Source organism: Anolis carolinensis, unplaced genomic scaffold (assembly GCF_035594765.1).
Source record: "Anolis carolinensis isolate JA03-04 unplaced genomic scaffold, rAnoCar3.1.pri scaffold_12, whole genome shotgun sequence".
NCBI classification, from domain to species: domain Eukaryota; kingdom Metazoa; phylum Chordata; class Lepidosauria; order Squamata; family Dactyloidae; genus Anolis; species Anolis carolinensis.
In genome coordinates, this window is record NW_026943823.1 from 18496930 (window position 1) to 18513019 (window position 16090).

General features: G+C 40.4%; 1 protein-coding gene across 1 annotated transcript; it reads left to right on the plus strand.

Moving 5' to 3' along the window:
- Nucleotides 1-351: 351 nt before the first annotated feature.
- On the plus strand, nt 352-16019 carry htatsf1 (HIV-1 Tat specific factor 1). The gene is made up of 9 exons (XM_062963688.1): nt 352-672; nt 4508-4715; nt 6492-6539; nt 9147-9301; nt 9506-9669; nt 11147-11246; nt 11410-11499; nt 12908-13045; nt 13708-16019. The coding sequence occupies exons 1-9, from the start codon at nt 367-369 to the stop codon at nt 13987-13989; spliced, it is 1491 nt and encodes a 496-aa protein (XP_062819758.1). The 5' UTR covers nt 352-366; the 3' UTR covers nt 13990-16019.
- The last annotated feature ends 71 nt before the right edge of the window (nt 16020-16090 follow it).

Consider the following 16090-nt stretch of genomic DNA (forward strand, 5'->3'; position numbering starts at 1 on the left):
GCATATAATATAAAACTAGGCAAGTGGGGTTTATATACCTGTGGAATGAAATCCAGGGTGGGAGAAAGAACTCTTCTCTGCTGGAGGCAGGTGTGAATGTTTCAATTGGCGACCTTGATTAGCACTGAATAGCCTTGCAGCTTCAAGGTCTGGCTGCTTCCTGCCTGGGGGAATCCTTTGTTGGGAGGTGTTAACTGGCCCTGATTGTTTCCTGTCTTCTGCGTGTTGTTCTTTATTTACTGTCCTGATTCTTGAGTCGTTTTTTTTTTTTTTGCTCTGTCTGCATGGACTTCCGGTCCTGCGCAGTGAGGGTGTTGAAGGCAGGCGGGGAGGCAGGAGAGAGAGGCCGGAGAGGCGGAGTGGCGCATGCGCTCTGCGGGAGCCGAGTCGCGCACGCGCAGTCGGGGGCGGCGGCGGGCCTGCTGCGGTGAGGCGCTGAGGCGTTTGCTTTCCCTTCAGGGAAGAAGGAGGGACGCCATGAGCCAGGCCAACGAGGAGTTCCACCGGCAGCTGCGGCTGCAGGAGCTGTACGCGAAGAAGAAGAAGAAGGAGGAGGAGGAGCCGGAGGAGGAGGAGGACGACGATGACAGCGAAGACCCCTTCACGTACACGGACCCCGCCGACGGCACCGAGTACGAGTGGGACCGCCAGAAGAGGGCCTGGTTCCCCAAGGTGAGCGGAGGGGGCGGGGCTTCGGGAAGGGAGGGGCGGGGCTTCGGGAAGGGAGGGGCGGGGCCTGGCGGCGGAGGGGCGGGGCCTTCGTGGCATCACGTGACGGGATGGAAACTAGAAACTAGGCAGGCTGGAACATGGATGGATACAGTAAATAAAGAGCAACACTCTAAAAACAGGGGAATTCCAGATAAGAAATAATCAGGGCCAGCTCACCTCCCAACAAATAAATCACCCCAGGCTTAGAAGCTGCAAGGCCATTCAGTGTTAATCAAGGGTGACCAATGGCAACATTGCCTTCAACAGACAAGAGTTCTTTCTCCCACCCTGGACATCATTCCACAGGTGTATAAACCCCCCTTGCCTAGTTTCCAACAGACCTCACAACCTCTGAGGATGTCTGCCATAGATGCAGGCAAAACATCAGGAGAGAATGGTTCTGGAACATGGCCAGACAGCCGGGAAAACTCACAGCAACCAATTAATTGATACAATTTAACATGTACTATTTATTGTTTATTGCCACTCGAGGTGGCTCAGTGTGTTAAAGCGCTGAGCTGCTGAACTTGCAGACCGAAAGGTCCCAGGTTCAAATCCCGGGAGCGGAATGAGCGACTGCTGTTAGCCCCAGCTTCTGCCAACCTAGCAGTTCGAAAGCATGCAAATGTGAGTAGATCAATAAGTACTGCTCCGACGGGAAGGTAACAACGCTCCATGCAGTCATGCCTATGACCACATGACCTGGAGATGTCTATGGACAACGCCGGCTCTTCAGCTTAGAAATGGAGATGAGCACCAACCCCCAGAGTTGGTCACGACTGGACTTAACGTCAGGGGAAACCTTTACCTTTTACCTTAACATGTACTATTTATTATTATTATTATTAAAATATTTTAATGTTTCATGTCTGAAAGGTATTACTATTATTATTATCATTATTATTATTATTTGCCATGGATATTGATGCATTTCAAAATATGTTTATGTTCCTGCCACAAAGGTATTATTATTATTATTATTATTATTATTATTATTATTATTATTATGCATTTTAAAATATTATTTTGAAAATATATTTTTATGTTTCATGACACAATTATTATTTTTATTATTATTATTATTAATAATAATAATATATGCCATGGATATTGATGCATTTTTAAATATTGTTATTTCAAAAATATGCTTTTATGTTTCATGAGGCAAAGGTCTTATTGTTTTTTGTGATATGTCATGAATATTGATACATTTTAAAATATATTTTATTCTTTTATTGTTTTTTTAATTTTGAATACATGTTTATGTTTCAGGACAAAGGTATTTTTATTTTTATTATTATTGATTAATATTTTAATTATTTTAATGTTGAAGATATCTTTTTCGTCTTGACACAAAGGTATTATTGTTATATGTATTGCCCATGAATGTTAATACATTTTAAACTATTTTTTGAAAACATTTTATGTTTAATTCCACAAAGGGATTATTATTATTGCTTATGATATGCCGTGGATATCATAATATATTTTAATCTTTTGATACTTTTATTTTGAAAATATCTTTATTTCATGATACAAAGGGGTTATTATAATTATTATTTATGGTATGTTATATGTATTTTAATATGTTTTTATTTGAAAAATCTGTTTCTGTTTCATGACACAAAAGGTCATGCTGTGTTGTGTTTTATGTATTTATACACATTTTAATGGTCTCATTAGTATATGTATTTTTCAGGTTTTAATTCTATTTGAGAGTTTATATGTGTTAGATTTAGATGTGTGCATGGAATGGTTATTACTATTCTTTGCTGTTTTGAGTCTCTTTGAAGAGAGAAAAAGCAGAATGTAAATGATGATACATCTCTGTGTTCCAGTTTTAATTTTACACAGTTTGTGTTTTTTTGAAAAAAATATATCGTGTCAAATTTGTTCATAGCTGTCATGAATTCCATATATGGAGAGAAAGGTGGAATTAAAAAAGAATAAATAAATAACAAGGACCTGGTAATAATTGTCATACGAATTGAGTAAGGGTTCTGAATGTTGGATTTTTGAATATTTGCATAATGAGATGCCTCATGATCTATTTCCAAGTGGTGTCAATCAGCATTAATTCTACCACATAGACCCATCCCAAGGCATTATGTAAATATTTAAAAATCTAAAACTCTACTGGTCCCAAGGGATACTCTATCTGTATGACAATTATTACTATGCCCTTGCTATTTATGTACTTTTTAATAATGCAAACTGCATCCAATAAAAACAGGAGCATAAATATTTTAAAATGATTTATATCTTGCTTTTTTGTTCAGATCCATCAAGCCACGGAGAAGCCTTTGTGGTGCAAACAAACACACATACTTTGAGTTATATATATTATATTATTATTATTATATGTATCATATCAGTAGTGAAAAGTCTGACTAAACAACTTGGTTAGGAAGTTATTCTTTTAGTCGTTTTCCTTATTAACCCCCTTTCTCTCCGGCAGTGGCTTGTCTCCATAATTTGAGCCACCCAAAGACATTTCTGCCTGAAACTGGAATCCAGATCCAGTGTCAACATTGTAGCTGCATAACTAAGCTCTCAGATGCAGGTCACACTGTTCAGCGGCTGAATCATTTATGTACACATTGCTCTGGAAAACATAGAGGCTTCTTTTAGCTGGGCACTGGGTGAAGTTTCATATACATTGGAGCAAACTACAAAGTGCCTTGAGAGGGAGAGGTAGCATTACGGGAACAACTTCGGGGACAAACGTGTCCCACGCAGAATCGGGGATGACGTTATCTCCTAGGCATGCACAGCAGCTGCAGTTTACAAGTTGGTTAAATCTAAATCTAACATATCGAATATATCCTTACCCTTCTGTCCTTTTCGGCTGTGATGATGAGAATTCTCCTGCCGCACAGCATTAAACAGAGAACATGATTTGCATTGTGTTGTTGAAGGCTTCCATGGCCAAAATCACTGGGTTGCTGTGAGTTTTTCGGGCTGTATGACAATGTTCCAGAAGCATTCTCTCCCAACGTTTCACCCACATCTATGGCATGCATCCTCAGAAGTTGTGAGGTCTGTTGGAAACTAGGTAAGTAGGGTTTATATATCTGTGGAATAAACTTAAGGATGGAGAAAGTAATCTTGTCAGCCAGAAGCAAGTGTGAATGTTGCAATTGGCCTGCTTGATTAGCACTGAATAACCTGGCTGCTTCAAGGCCTGATTGTTTCCTGCCCGGGGGAATCTTTTGTTGAGAGGTGTTAACTGGCCCTGATTGTTTCTTGTCTGGAATTTGCGTCTTCCGAGTGTTTTTCTTTATCTACAAAATCTGGCTACCAGTATTTAAAAAAACTCTAAAATCAGGATGGTAAATAAAGAACAACACTCTGAAGACAGGGGAATTCCAGACAAGAAACAATCAGGGCCAGTTAACACCTCTCAACAAAAGATTCCCCGAAGCAGGAAACAGGAAGGCCTTGAACTGCCAGGCTATTCAATGCTAATCAAGTTGGTAAGTTGCAACATTCACATTTGCCTCAGGCAAACAAGACTTCTTTCTCCCACCCTGGACATTCCACAGATATATAAGTCCCCTCTTGCCTAGTTTCCAACAGACCTCACAACCTCTGAGGATGCTTGCCATAGATGTGAGTGAAACGTCAGAAGAAAATTCTTCTGGAACATGGCCCTATGGCCTGGAAAACCCGCAGCAACCCAGTGTTCTGCATTGTTTGCACCAGAGGCCAGAGTTTGCACCAGTTTGCTTGCAGAAGCAACTGAGGCTCCATCTTTGATTCTGCCTCTGGACTCACCTCCTGTGTTCCTTCTCAGGTCACCGAAGACTTCCTGGCAAACTACCATGCCAACTATGGCTTCCCCAGTGAAAAGTCGGAGGAGTCGTGTGCCTCGGCCGCAAAGGCCGGCTCCAAACCGACTCACGGTCCAAAGGCAGCAGCGGGTATCCGGCAGCCGATGGAGCCCAAAGCCTCGCAGCTGACGGATCAGAAACAAAAAGGAGAGAAGAGAAAACCGGATGCAGGCAAGAACCCTAGTTGTGCATTGCTTAGAAATACTGTAATAGTCACAGGTGTATAATAGTTGCCTCCCCCCCCCCCAGTTTTTGAGTGGCAAAATTGGTAATTTCTGTCTTCCTTGCATAATAGTCACAGAGGCATTTGAGGCTGATTCTCTTTTCCTTCTTTTTCCAAAGGCAAGGTGGTTTAAAAACTATAAAATGGAAGTCTCTGGTGCTCTACTCTTCTCTCCTCCTTCCGAGGCCTTAAGGCAGTTTAATAAACCTGAAATGGAGGTCTCTGGAGCTCGGATCTTCCCTCTTTTCTCCTGACACCTCCGTTGTATAGTTTTAAACTGCCTTGCCTTTGGAGAAAGGAGGAGGGAAGGAAGGGAGAATCAGCTCCAAATGGCTCTGTAGTTTAAAACGAACAGAAACAGAACTGTTTGTTTGATATTGTATCATCTCTCCTCCTCTTACCTTTTTGGAGGTAAGGCTTTTTTTAAAAAACAGAAACAGAAGAATCAAAGGGGGAAAGTGTGACTACAATGTGCTGAAATACAGTATTTGTTGAGTGAGTGGGCTTATTAACAAAAGACCCTTTCCATAAATGTATAGCAGAGTAACTTATTAGCAGCAGCGTGACCCAGCCAAAAGTGATAAAAGAACAAAAACACACAGACCAATGTTATCTTTTCCTTAGGAGGCTTTTCTTTATAGCAACATAATATCGTTGAACTATTTACAAAAAGTAAGGTTTCCATAACACAAATGAAGTTCTTTATACTTCCTTCTTTGCTTCCATCCTGGGCTTCTCTCTCATGCAGATAAACAGCTTCTAGCTTTGCTCTCACAGAGCCTCCTCTAACACTGAACTTACACAGGAGTTTCACACAGTAGCTTTACACACAGAGTACTTTTCACACACGAGGCCTTCAACCTGGGGCTTCACTGAAGCTTCTCTCACCAAAGTTTCTCACACCAGGCCTCTTACACTCCTCAGGACGACACTAGCTTTGGCCCACTAACTAACAGTCTTGGCCTACTCACTCTCCTGAGGACAATACTACTTATTTAACCCATTCAGTGCCTGAATCACATTTTTGTAAGTAAAAATACCTAATTAGTTTTTAATATTTCTGACAGTATTTTGTTGAGACAGTCATACCAAATACAGCAGTTCCTATATTCTATATTCTTAGGACTTTATGTGGATAAGATTATTTACCAGTTTGGTTTTAAATGTCCTGTTTAGGAATATTTTGGATCTTTCAGTGCCATTCTATGGTCAACTTCCTCCAGTCTTGCTGGAGACCTAGAAAGAATATCTTTCTGGGAATCTCTAGGCCCTCCAATGCAATTCTGTGTTCACTTCTAGTGAAAGTGGTTGTTGTTATTATTATATGTCTGTAGACCCCTTTTTTTCTGCCACAGGAGACATAAAGCAGCTAACGAACAAAACAGTAACAATGTAGGAATTAAAGCCTAACTTCTACAAATATTAAAATAGGATTAAACATTGAAAATATTTTTTAAAAACCTCCCCATAAGCTATTCTGATTTCAGTGGATTTGATTATGTATGGACATGATTAAAATGTCCTCTTTAGGGACCCTTTTTTAAACCTCTAGAAATTCCTAGAGATGTTAAAAATAGCAATTTCCATATTCTGGTAATCATTCTCTTTCACAATGTGAATGTCAAATAATCAAATGACACTTAATATTTAGTGGCAAATTTTTTAAAAAGAGCTGTTATATTTGTTTGTCCTTGTGACATTAATCCTCATAATCTTCCCTTTAGGCTGGTTTCACGTGGAAGAACAGAAGAACACTAACGTATACGTAACAGGTAAAGAACAGCATTTAGCCTTTACAGATTCATAAAACTGTGTCGTGCGGTCTTTTGTGCATATGGTTAGAAATAGAAAAGCGAGTGAAGCAAGTCTTAGAGGGAACGTTTGTGTATCTAAAAGATCTTCGCAATTAAGTGGGCTTTTCCTAGAATTGGAAGATGAGGGAAATTTGGATGAGGATTTTGTTCAAATGGCAGGGAAGGAGATTCCACCTAAACATCAGGAAGAACTTCCTATTCATAAATATAGCTGTTCAACAGTGGAACTCTCTGCCGCAGAGTCTGGTGGAAGCTCCCTCTTTAGAGGCTTTTAAACAGAGGCTGGATGGCCATCTCTTGGGGTGGGGCTTTGATTGTGTTTTTCATGCATGAAAGCAGAAGGGGATTGGACTGGATGGTCTTTGGTGTCTTTTCCTACTCTTACGATTTTGTAGTTCTATGATATGTATTTTTAACAGAAGTTGGATGGCCATCTGTTGGGAGGGATCAGATTGTGTCTTTCTGCCTGGCAGAAGGAGGTTGGACTGGATGGGCCCGGGGGTCTCTTCCAACTCTAGGAGTCTATGCTTTGATTTTGTAACCCTCACAGTCCTTTCCACATTCTTTCTGTAAATTGAGTGTTGTTTGTTGTCTGCAACCATTGAGTGATACAGGATTTCTACTGAACATTAGATGCTTGAGCCGAGCCACATTCCTATTCCTCCTATTTATTCCTTCATGGTTAGAGAGCTGATTTATATAGATCAGAGCCTTGGTCTATCTCACTCAGCAGTGTCTATATTCCCTTGGAGTGGAGATTTAAGGTTTTTGTAAGTGGGAAGGCCTTTTTGCAATCCCCTGGGTTGTGAAAAGTGACATGTGTGGACTTTCAGTGTTTCGGGACACACAAGGTGTTACTCTTGTTGATTTTCTGCAATATGGTGTCACAATCAGCTGCGAAACCTATGTAACCACACTTAAGAAACTTAAGGAGGCAATAAGAAAGAAGAGGCCATGAAAAGACGTTTGTTCCATCAAGCTTCGTCACGATAATGCACGCCCACACATGTCATTTTTCACAACCCAGGTGACTGCAAAAATGGGCTGGTCAGTAGTGCCTCACCCACCCCACAGCCCTGATTTGGCCCCTTCTGACTTTTACCTGTTTGGACCTCTGAAAAACAACCAACGTGGTTTCAGATTCAATGACTTGAATGGCACCCTGTTTCCCCGAAAATAAGACATCCCCTGAAAATAAGACCTACCAGAGGTTTTGTTGAATTGCTAAATATAAGGCCTCTCCTGAAAGTAAGACCTAGCAAAGTTTTTGTTTGGAAACATGCCCGTCGAACAAAACACCAGAGCATGCAGGATCGGTAAATGTACATACCATAGATAGTTGTACATGGAAATAATAGTAGTAACAAGAAATTCTAGATAGGATTCACTTTTTGTGTTGTTATGCCGGTTTGTGATGACAACTACTGTACAGTACATAATAAATGTTCAATTTTTTGTTCAACAATAAATGTGAATTCTTCTTCATGGAAAAATAAGACTTCCCCTGAAAATAAGACCTAGTGACTCTTGGGAGCAAAAATTAATATAAGACACTGTCATATTTTCGGGAAAACACGGCATTAAATCATCTTCAAAATCATGGGTCATGAAGCAAAACCCTGATTTTCCCCCCAAATTTATTTATTTATTTATTTGCTATATTTATATCCCTCTCTTCCCACCCCGAAGGGGACTCAGAGCAGCTTACAAATCAAATGTACATACCATATAATATTAGCATAGCACAATAAAAGCATTAAATTACTATATTGTACTATATCATTATATGGTAATATGATTAGTAATATTACATTTACTACATAATATATAATTAATATTATTATATTGTATTATTAGTATAATATTGTATTACATTATATTATTATCAATATATATTTTTAAATTATTATAAATAATATACACAGAGTGGCAGTTATTCCTTGGTGGGAGGGGCTCCCAACCGATGACACAGGAGACAGGTTGGTATGATGTAAAATGGTTTTGATGCCTGTATTATACGATGGTGCAAATGTGTACAAATTCATGGTGACTATGTTGAATGGTAGTTTTGAGTAGAGGATAGTTCAGGCTATGATCTGTAGCAACTTCTGCTGTTATATGTTCATTGATAACATTTTTATGACACAGAAGGCAAAACATTTTGACCCACCCATGTATGTATATGTGTGTGTGTGTAAAAATAAATAAAATAGATAGCTCTTTGGTGTTGACGGCACTCCATGCAGTCATGCCGGCCACATGACCTTGGAGGTGTCTGTGGACAATGCTGGCTCTTCGGCTTAGAAATGGAGATGAGCACTGTAAAGAAGTGTTTTATTTTGATTTATGGATGACATGTTTGTTTGATTTTGTTTTAGAAGTCATGTTTGGCTATGTTTAAAATGGGTATTAGAGTTGATAATATGTAAGGGAATGTCACAGTCCTGTACAAGCACCAACCCCCAGAGTCGGTCACGACTGGACTTAACGTCAGGGGAAACCTTTACCTTTACCCTTGGTGCTGATGGGTGTCCCTCTTGAATTTGTGTGCATTTATTTCCCTAGGTTTGCCGCCAGACATTACAAAAGATGAGTTTGTAGAGGTCATGTCCAAATGCGGCATCATTATGCGCGATCTACAAACAGAGGAGCCTAAGATCAAACTGTACAAAGACAGAGAAGGGAACCTTAAAGGAGACGGACTCTGTTGTTATTTAAAGGTCAGTTTCATGCTTTGGTTCTAATTTTCTTCTCATCTGTTTGTTTACCAATATGCACGTCTTTTTAAAAAAATATTGTGCTTGACGTTTGTTTTTATCCAGAGCAGCCACAGGTTTCTGCTATGTAAGTGATCTGTTTTAACAAGTGTACTATCTGATAAATTATGTAATCATAACTCTCTCCTCCACCTCCTTCTTTCTTAGAGAGAATCTGTTGAACTTGCATTAAAGTTATTGGATGAAAATGAAATCAGAGGCTACAAGCTTCATGTGGAAGTTGCCCAGTTCCAGCTGAAAGGGGAGTACGATGCCAGCAAGAAGAGGAAGAAGTGCAAAGACTACAAGAAGAAATTGTCTCAGCAGCAAAAGTGGGCTTTTGTTTCTGGAATCGATGTTGTATTTTTCCTTAATATTATTATTAGTATTAGTATTATTATTTATTCATAATAAATACATCATACAAATCACACATAACTAACATTAACACAAAATGTACAATAAATCAGCTAGACAATTAGTCATATATTTTATACATTTAATCTCTGTGTGCACCCACAACCCATGGGACATGTATTCAGCCTTAATATTAATGATTCTGTGTGTTGTCGAAGGCTTCCATGGCTGGAGTCACTGGATTGCTGTGAGTTTTACAGGCTGTATGACCATATTCCAGAAGCATTCTCTCCTGACGTTTCGCCCACATCTATGACAGGTATCCTCCGAGGTTGTGAGGTCTGTTGGAAGCTAGTCAAGTGACGTTTATATACCTGTAGAATAATGTCCAGGGTGGGAGAAAGAACTCTTGTCTGTTTGAGGCAAGTGTGAATGTTGCAATTGGCATTTAATGGCCTTGTAGCTTCAAAGCTTGCCTGCTTCTTGCCTGAGGAAATCCTTTGTTGAGAGGTGTTAGCTGGCCCTTATTGTTTCATGTCTGAAATTCCTCTGTTTTTGAGTGTTGTTCTTTATTTACTGTCCAGATTTTAGAAGTTTTTAATACTGGTAACCAGATTTTGTTCAATTTCATGGTTTCCTCCTTTCTCTTGAAATTGTTCACATGTTTATGGGTTTCAATGGCTTCTCTGTGTGGTCTGACATGGTGGTTATTAGAGTGGTCCAGCATGTCAGACTAGACAGAGAAGCCATTGAAATCCACAAGCATGTGGACAGTTTCAACAGAAAGGAGGAAACCATGAAAATGAACAAAATCTGTCTATCTTTAAAATCAGGACAGTAAATAAAGTCCTGAACATTCCACAGATATATAAACCCTACTTGCCTATTTTCCAACAGACCTCACAACCTCTGAGGATGCCTGCCACAGGCATGGACAAAACGTCAGAAGAGAATGCTTCTGGAACATGGCCATACAGCCCAGAAGCTACAGCAATCCAGTGATTCCGCCATGAAAGCCTTTGACAACACAAAACATACAATTTTTTTATAATAAAGCAAGGGCAAAATGGGTTTTTAGCTGGCAAGCATACTTGAACATACATATTTTTATTTCATGTAAATTTCAGAGTATTTTAACATTCAATTTAAGCATTTTATATTGAGATAGCTGTGCTCCCTTTTCCACCAGACAACAGCGGACAGCAGCTATCAAGAATTTGCCTACATTACACTATGTAACAAAATTGAAAAAAACAACAACAATCTGTTTCTTGTTTGAAAGTATTATTCCCTGTTTAATTGTACAGTCCTTACTTTGAAAGTAATTGTTCTACTCCAGCAAACTGGCTGCCATTGTTGATGAATGCGTGTTTCTCTCCAGCGAACGCTTTTAGAAACAGGGGAGCTCAGTCCCTTTGCAAACAACCTCTTGCTGGTGCTTCCTTTCACTAGGCTCCTAGATTGGAGGCCCGAGAAGAAAGAGGGGAGCGTCCGGATGCGGCATGAGCGGGTTATCATCATCCGGAACATGTTCCACCCCAAGGATTTTGAGGTAGGAAGACAACTGCAGCAAAAAAAGCAAAAAAAAAAAAAAACACCCAAAAACACAACTCCAAACCCACAAACATTTTTTGCTTATTGCTTAGCAATTCAGTACTGTTATTTAGAAAACCACTTTTGAAAACCAGAATGTTAACAGCGTGTCTTTTTTGCAGGAGGATCCCTTAGTCCTAAACGAGATCCGAGAAGACCTTCGGTCAGAATGTGAGAAATTTGGACAAGTGAAGAAAGTCATTATATTCGATGTAAGGATTTGTTCCTACAGATGGATTTGATCTTTCTGCTTTAGGGACATGTGCCTTTTCCCTGCCCCTTCTGTATTAATGTTTTGCATTTATTTTGGGGCACCAATGGGGCTTTAAAACAACAAGGACAACACTAATTGCTGTTGGTGCCATCCGTTCTGTTAAAGGTCTTATCCTTTGGAGAGAAAGGCTGGCAGAAATTTTTAATGATAGGATCTGAGTGCAGATGTTGTGCAGTGATTTCAGACAGTAGGGCCAGAGTTATATAGTCGTTTCAGTGTTGGATTATGATTTTAGAAAGGCAAAAGGCAGGTAAAGATCCAGTCGTATCCGACTCTGCGGGTTGGTGCTAATCAAGCTTGCCAATTGCACCATTCACACTTGCCTCAAACAGTCAAGAATTCTTTCTCCCACCCTGGACATTTCACGGATATATAAACCCCACTTGACTAATTTCCAACAGACCTCACAACTTATGAGGATACCTGCCAAATATGCAGGCCAAACATCAGGAAAGAATTCTTCTGGAACATGGCCATACAGAAAACTCACAGCAACCCATAAACTTGGGTGTCTGGGCTTCTGTTAAGTATGTTTGGGTTTCTATCTTTGGATTCAGGTAAGTGGGATCCAGGCTTGCAGGCCTCACTTTGGCTACCCTTCATCTCAATGTATGTGTTGTGACTCAGCCTCAGAGTGACTTTGATGAGGATTTTGGGATACAGGTTCAGGATGAGGGGATTCAGGTTCAGGATGAGTTTCAGGATGACTCTGATGGGAATTGTGGGATTCAGGTGCAGGGTGTTCCTGCTGTGGAAGAGGGGGAACAGGGAAGCTTTCCCACGGGAGGAAATGGTGTTGTTGATGCTGATGTTTCACAGGTGCAAGAAGCAGGAAGGGAGAGCAGCTCCCAGCCTTATAACACTAACGTTGATGACAATACAGCATCTCTGGACCGGGCCAGCCGCTTGGAATTTAGGGGGGTTCGCAGAAGCCTTAGAATAGCAAATAAGAGAGAAGTCAAAGGGCAAAGGAATGCCTTCATGTTAAGCTATTAAAACAGTCTGCTGAGAGAGGAATCTTTGTCAAAGCAACATCTTGTTTGAGTTAGAAGCAGCTCTTCCTTTCTTGGATTATCCTGTAATCAAGTTCATGGGACTATGTCATGTATTAATGGAACCTTGTTTTATGCCTAAGGTTTTCTTGGATTAATCTGTATAGCCTTGGTTTTGCAAAAATCTTTTGGATCTTTACTTTTGCTTTTTATGAACTATTTATTTTCTATTTCCTAATAAACTACAAAAGACTGTGTGCAGCCTGGTGTGTTCAGCAAGGTGAAGCTATTGTGTCAGTATGTGAACCCAAAGGAGAGTACAATCACTCATGGTTTTCTTCTCTATTTTGGCAGAGACATCCAGACGGAGTGGCTTCGGTGTCTTTCAAAGAGGCCGAGGAAGCCGATGTCTGCAAACAGGCCCTTGACGGGCGGTGGTTTGGTGGGCGCCAGCTCAGTGTGGAAACGTGGGATGGCGTCACCGATTACCAGGTATGCCCGTCTCTCCGTTTTCTGTTGCAGCTTCTTGTTTGGTTATTTTTGTGGTTAAATAGTGACTTAGTCTGAAAGCTGGCCTTCGATTTGATCCAGTGTCACTGTTCTTGCGCTTTTAAGTTTTAGTTTGTTGCAAGCTTAGATTAGTTTGAAGGTTTGGCAACCTTTTGTAATACAGTAGAGTCTCACTTATCCAACACTCGCTTATCCAACATTCTGGATTATCCAACGCATTTTTGGAGTCAATGTTTTCAATATATCGTGATATTTTGGTGCTAGATTCATAAATACATAATTACTACATAGCATTACTGTGTATAGAACTACTTTTTCTACCAAATTTGTTGTCTAACATGATGTTTTGGTGCTTAATTTTAAAATCATAACCTAATTTGATGTTTAATAGGCTTTTCCTTAATCCCTCCTTATTATCCAACATATTTGCTTATCCAACATTCTGCCGGCCCGTTTATGTTGGATAAGTGAGACTCTACTGTACTTTCTTTTTTCTTCATCGTAATTCCAATTTTTTTGGCATGACCATAGTGCAGTTGATGTAGTCTGAGTTTGCAAGGGCACTAATTTTTTTTAAAAAAGAGAGAGCTCTCTTTCCTTCCTCTTCAATGAAATATTGACGTGACTATTGTATGCAAATGCAGGTTGAAGAGACCGCAAGAGAACGGGAAGAGAGGCTGAAAGGTTGGGAAGCGTTTATCGGCAATCCTGGTACAGAAACACCCAAAACTGCGTCTGAGGCGGATTCTTCAGAAACCGGGAAGCAACTTCCGGAAGGAGTCCAGCCATCGAAAGATAATGGCGCCTCCGAAGGTGAGGCGAAAGACAAACCAGTGGAGAAAGATGACGCCAATGAAGACGTCACGGCATCCACAGACAGCAGCGCCGCTGGCAGTGAGGAAGAGGAGGAGGAAGCAGAGACTTAACGTTGCAAACTCCTTCACAAAAGCATGTCTTTAGGGTAACCTTTAGGAATTCTGTTATCCTGTGCTTTGGAGCAGCTACAGGCAGCATCAAAACGTATATATATATATATATATATAGATATATATATACGCCCACTTTTGTCGTCGGTGTGGTTTTGATATAATACGCTCAAAGCCGTATTTAACGACAATCTTTTCTATATATATATATATATATATATATATATATATATATATTCAGATGGGCTGCTATTTCAAGCTCTGTGTGTATGTATCCTAAGTTGCCAAGAGCCCTGCTGAACCGGTCAGCCGTCGTAAATCGTCACTGTTCAGAATCCATCAGTGTAAGTGAAGTACAAACCTGCAGTTCCATCGACTGCTCACTGACCTTTAGGAAGAGAGAGAAATGCTTTTTTTGGCTCATTTGTTTTAATTCCGCTCCTGTCCCAACCTGCTTGTAGGACAGAAATCCGTTATTCCCAGACCGTACATGGATCGGCGGGTATTCCTGATAATAAGTCATTTTAAACAAGAGGATGCCGAAAATACAACGCTGAGTATCATACATATCCAGGGGAGAATTCTTCCTCTGGGTCTCCTAAGTCTCCCCTCACAATTATGTTTTCCTGCACCAAGTCTCCCATAGAAAGTATTCCAAGTAGGAGCTGGCTATGTTCCTGTATCCAGACACAAACCAAAGTATCTGCCTGTATCCAACAGTGATCTGGAGGAGTCTGCAGATGATGCTATCAATCCATGCTTAGCTATGTTCCTGTATCCAGATACAAACCAAAGTATCTGCCCGTATCCAACAGTGTGATCTGGAGGAGTCTGCAGATGATGCTATCAATCCATGCCTAGCTATGTTCCTGTATCCAGATACAAACCAAAGTATCTGCCCGTATCTAACAGTGTGATCTGGAGGAGTCTGCAGATGATGCTATCAATCCATGCCTAGCTATGTTCCTGTATCCAGATACAAACCAAAGTATCTGCCCGTATCCAACAGTGTGATCTGGAGAAGTCCGCAGGTGATGTCATCAATCCATGCCTGGCTATGTTCCCGTATCCAGATACAAACCAAAGTATCTGCCCGTATCCAACTGTGTGATCTGGAGGAGTCTGCAGATGATGCTATCAATCCATGCATGGCTATGTTCCTGTATTCAGATACAAACCAAAGTTGGCCTACATCCATTGGTGTGATCTAGAGGAATCAGCACATGATGTCATCAATCCATGCTTGGCTATGTTCCTGTATCCAGATGCAAATCAAAGTGTCCATATCCAGTGATGTGATTTAGAGGACTACGCAGATAATGTCATCCATCTGTGCCTGGCTATGTTCCTGTATCCAGACACAAAGCTATGTGACTGCCTGTATCTAGTGATGTGATTTAGAGGAGTCTGGAGGTGATGTCATCATTCCCCGCCTGGCTGTGAAGACATAGCCAAACTCCACCAACCTTGGGATAGAGGAGGCCATTGGTGCCCCACAGTAATGAATTCAGCCTGGATCGTGTAGAGAGAATGGAAGATAATACCAACTTATGCAGTGACAATAAAGGACATGAACCCACAAGGTGAAGTAATGCCAGTGTTTGACACCGAGACATAGCCAGTCTGAATGTGTTTGTCCAGTGAATAGGGAAATACAACGATGCCACACTGCAATTAAGCAAAATCAGTGCCGTGTTCTGTATTGGAAAAGTTCCATGTCTTTCCCCTCCCAACATCCATTTATGATGATGATAAGAGGCTTGGTAGGGAATGGAAAAAATGTAAATAAAATTAACCAAGCTTTGTTTTTAAATTTGTTTCGATAAATTTATTTGGGAAAACATGCAGAGAGCTTGTGTGGTGGAAGTGTGAACCCCTTCTCTATTTTTCGCCCCGCTGATATTTCTTGTGTTCACATGTAATTAGGTTTCAGGCGTTTGTTAGGAATGAATTCTGTGTGGGATACGTTCTTTTATACTTGGATTGACTACAAGAGAGACTATGAATAAAAAAAATGTTTTGAGATCCAATCTCAGCAGGTGTTGTTGTCTTTCGAAGACGGTTTCCAAATTATCCTGAATTTATTTTCCATTACCTTTAG

What these genes read in the sequence shown, in the direction of transcription:
- htatsf1 (XM_062963688.1), top strand. Translation starts at nt 367, where the DNA reads ATGCGCTCTGCGGGAGCCGAGTCGCGCACGCGCAGTCGGGGGCGGCGG. An exon ending in GAAGAGAAAACCGGATGCAG is followed by an intron (nt 4,716 to 6,491) that starts GCAAGAACCCTA and finishes TCTTCCCTTTAG; the next exon opens with GCTGGTTTCACGTGGAAGAA. An exon ending in TCCACCCCAAGGATTTTGAG is followed by an intron (nt 11,247 to 11,409) that starts GTAGGAAGACAA and finishes TCTTTTTTGCAG; the next exon opens with GAGGATCCCTTAGTCCTAAA.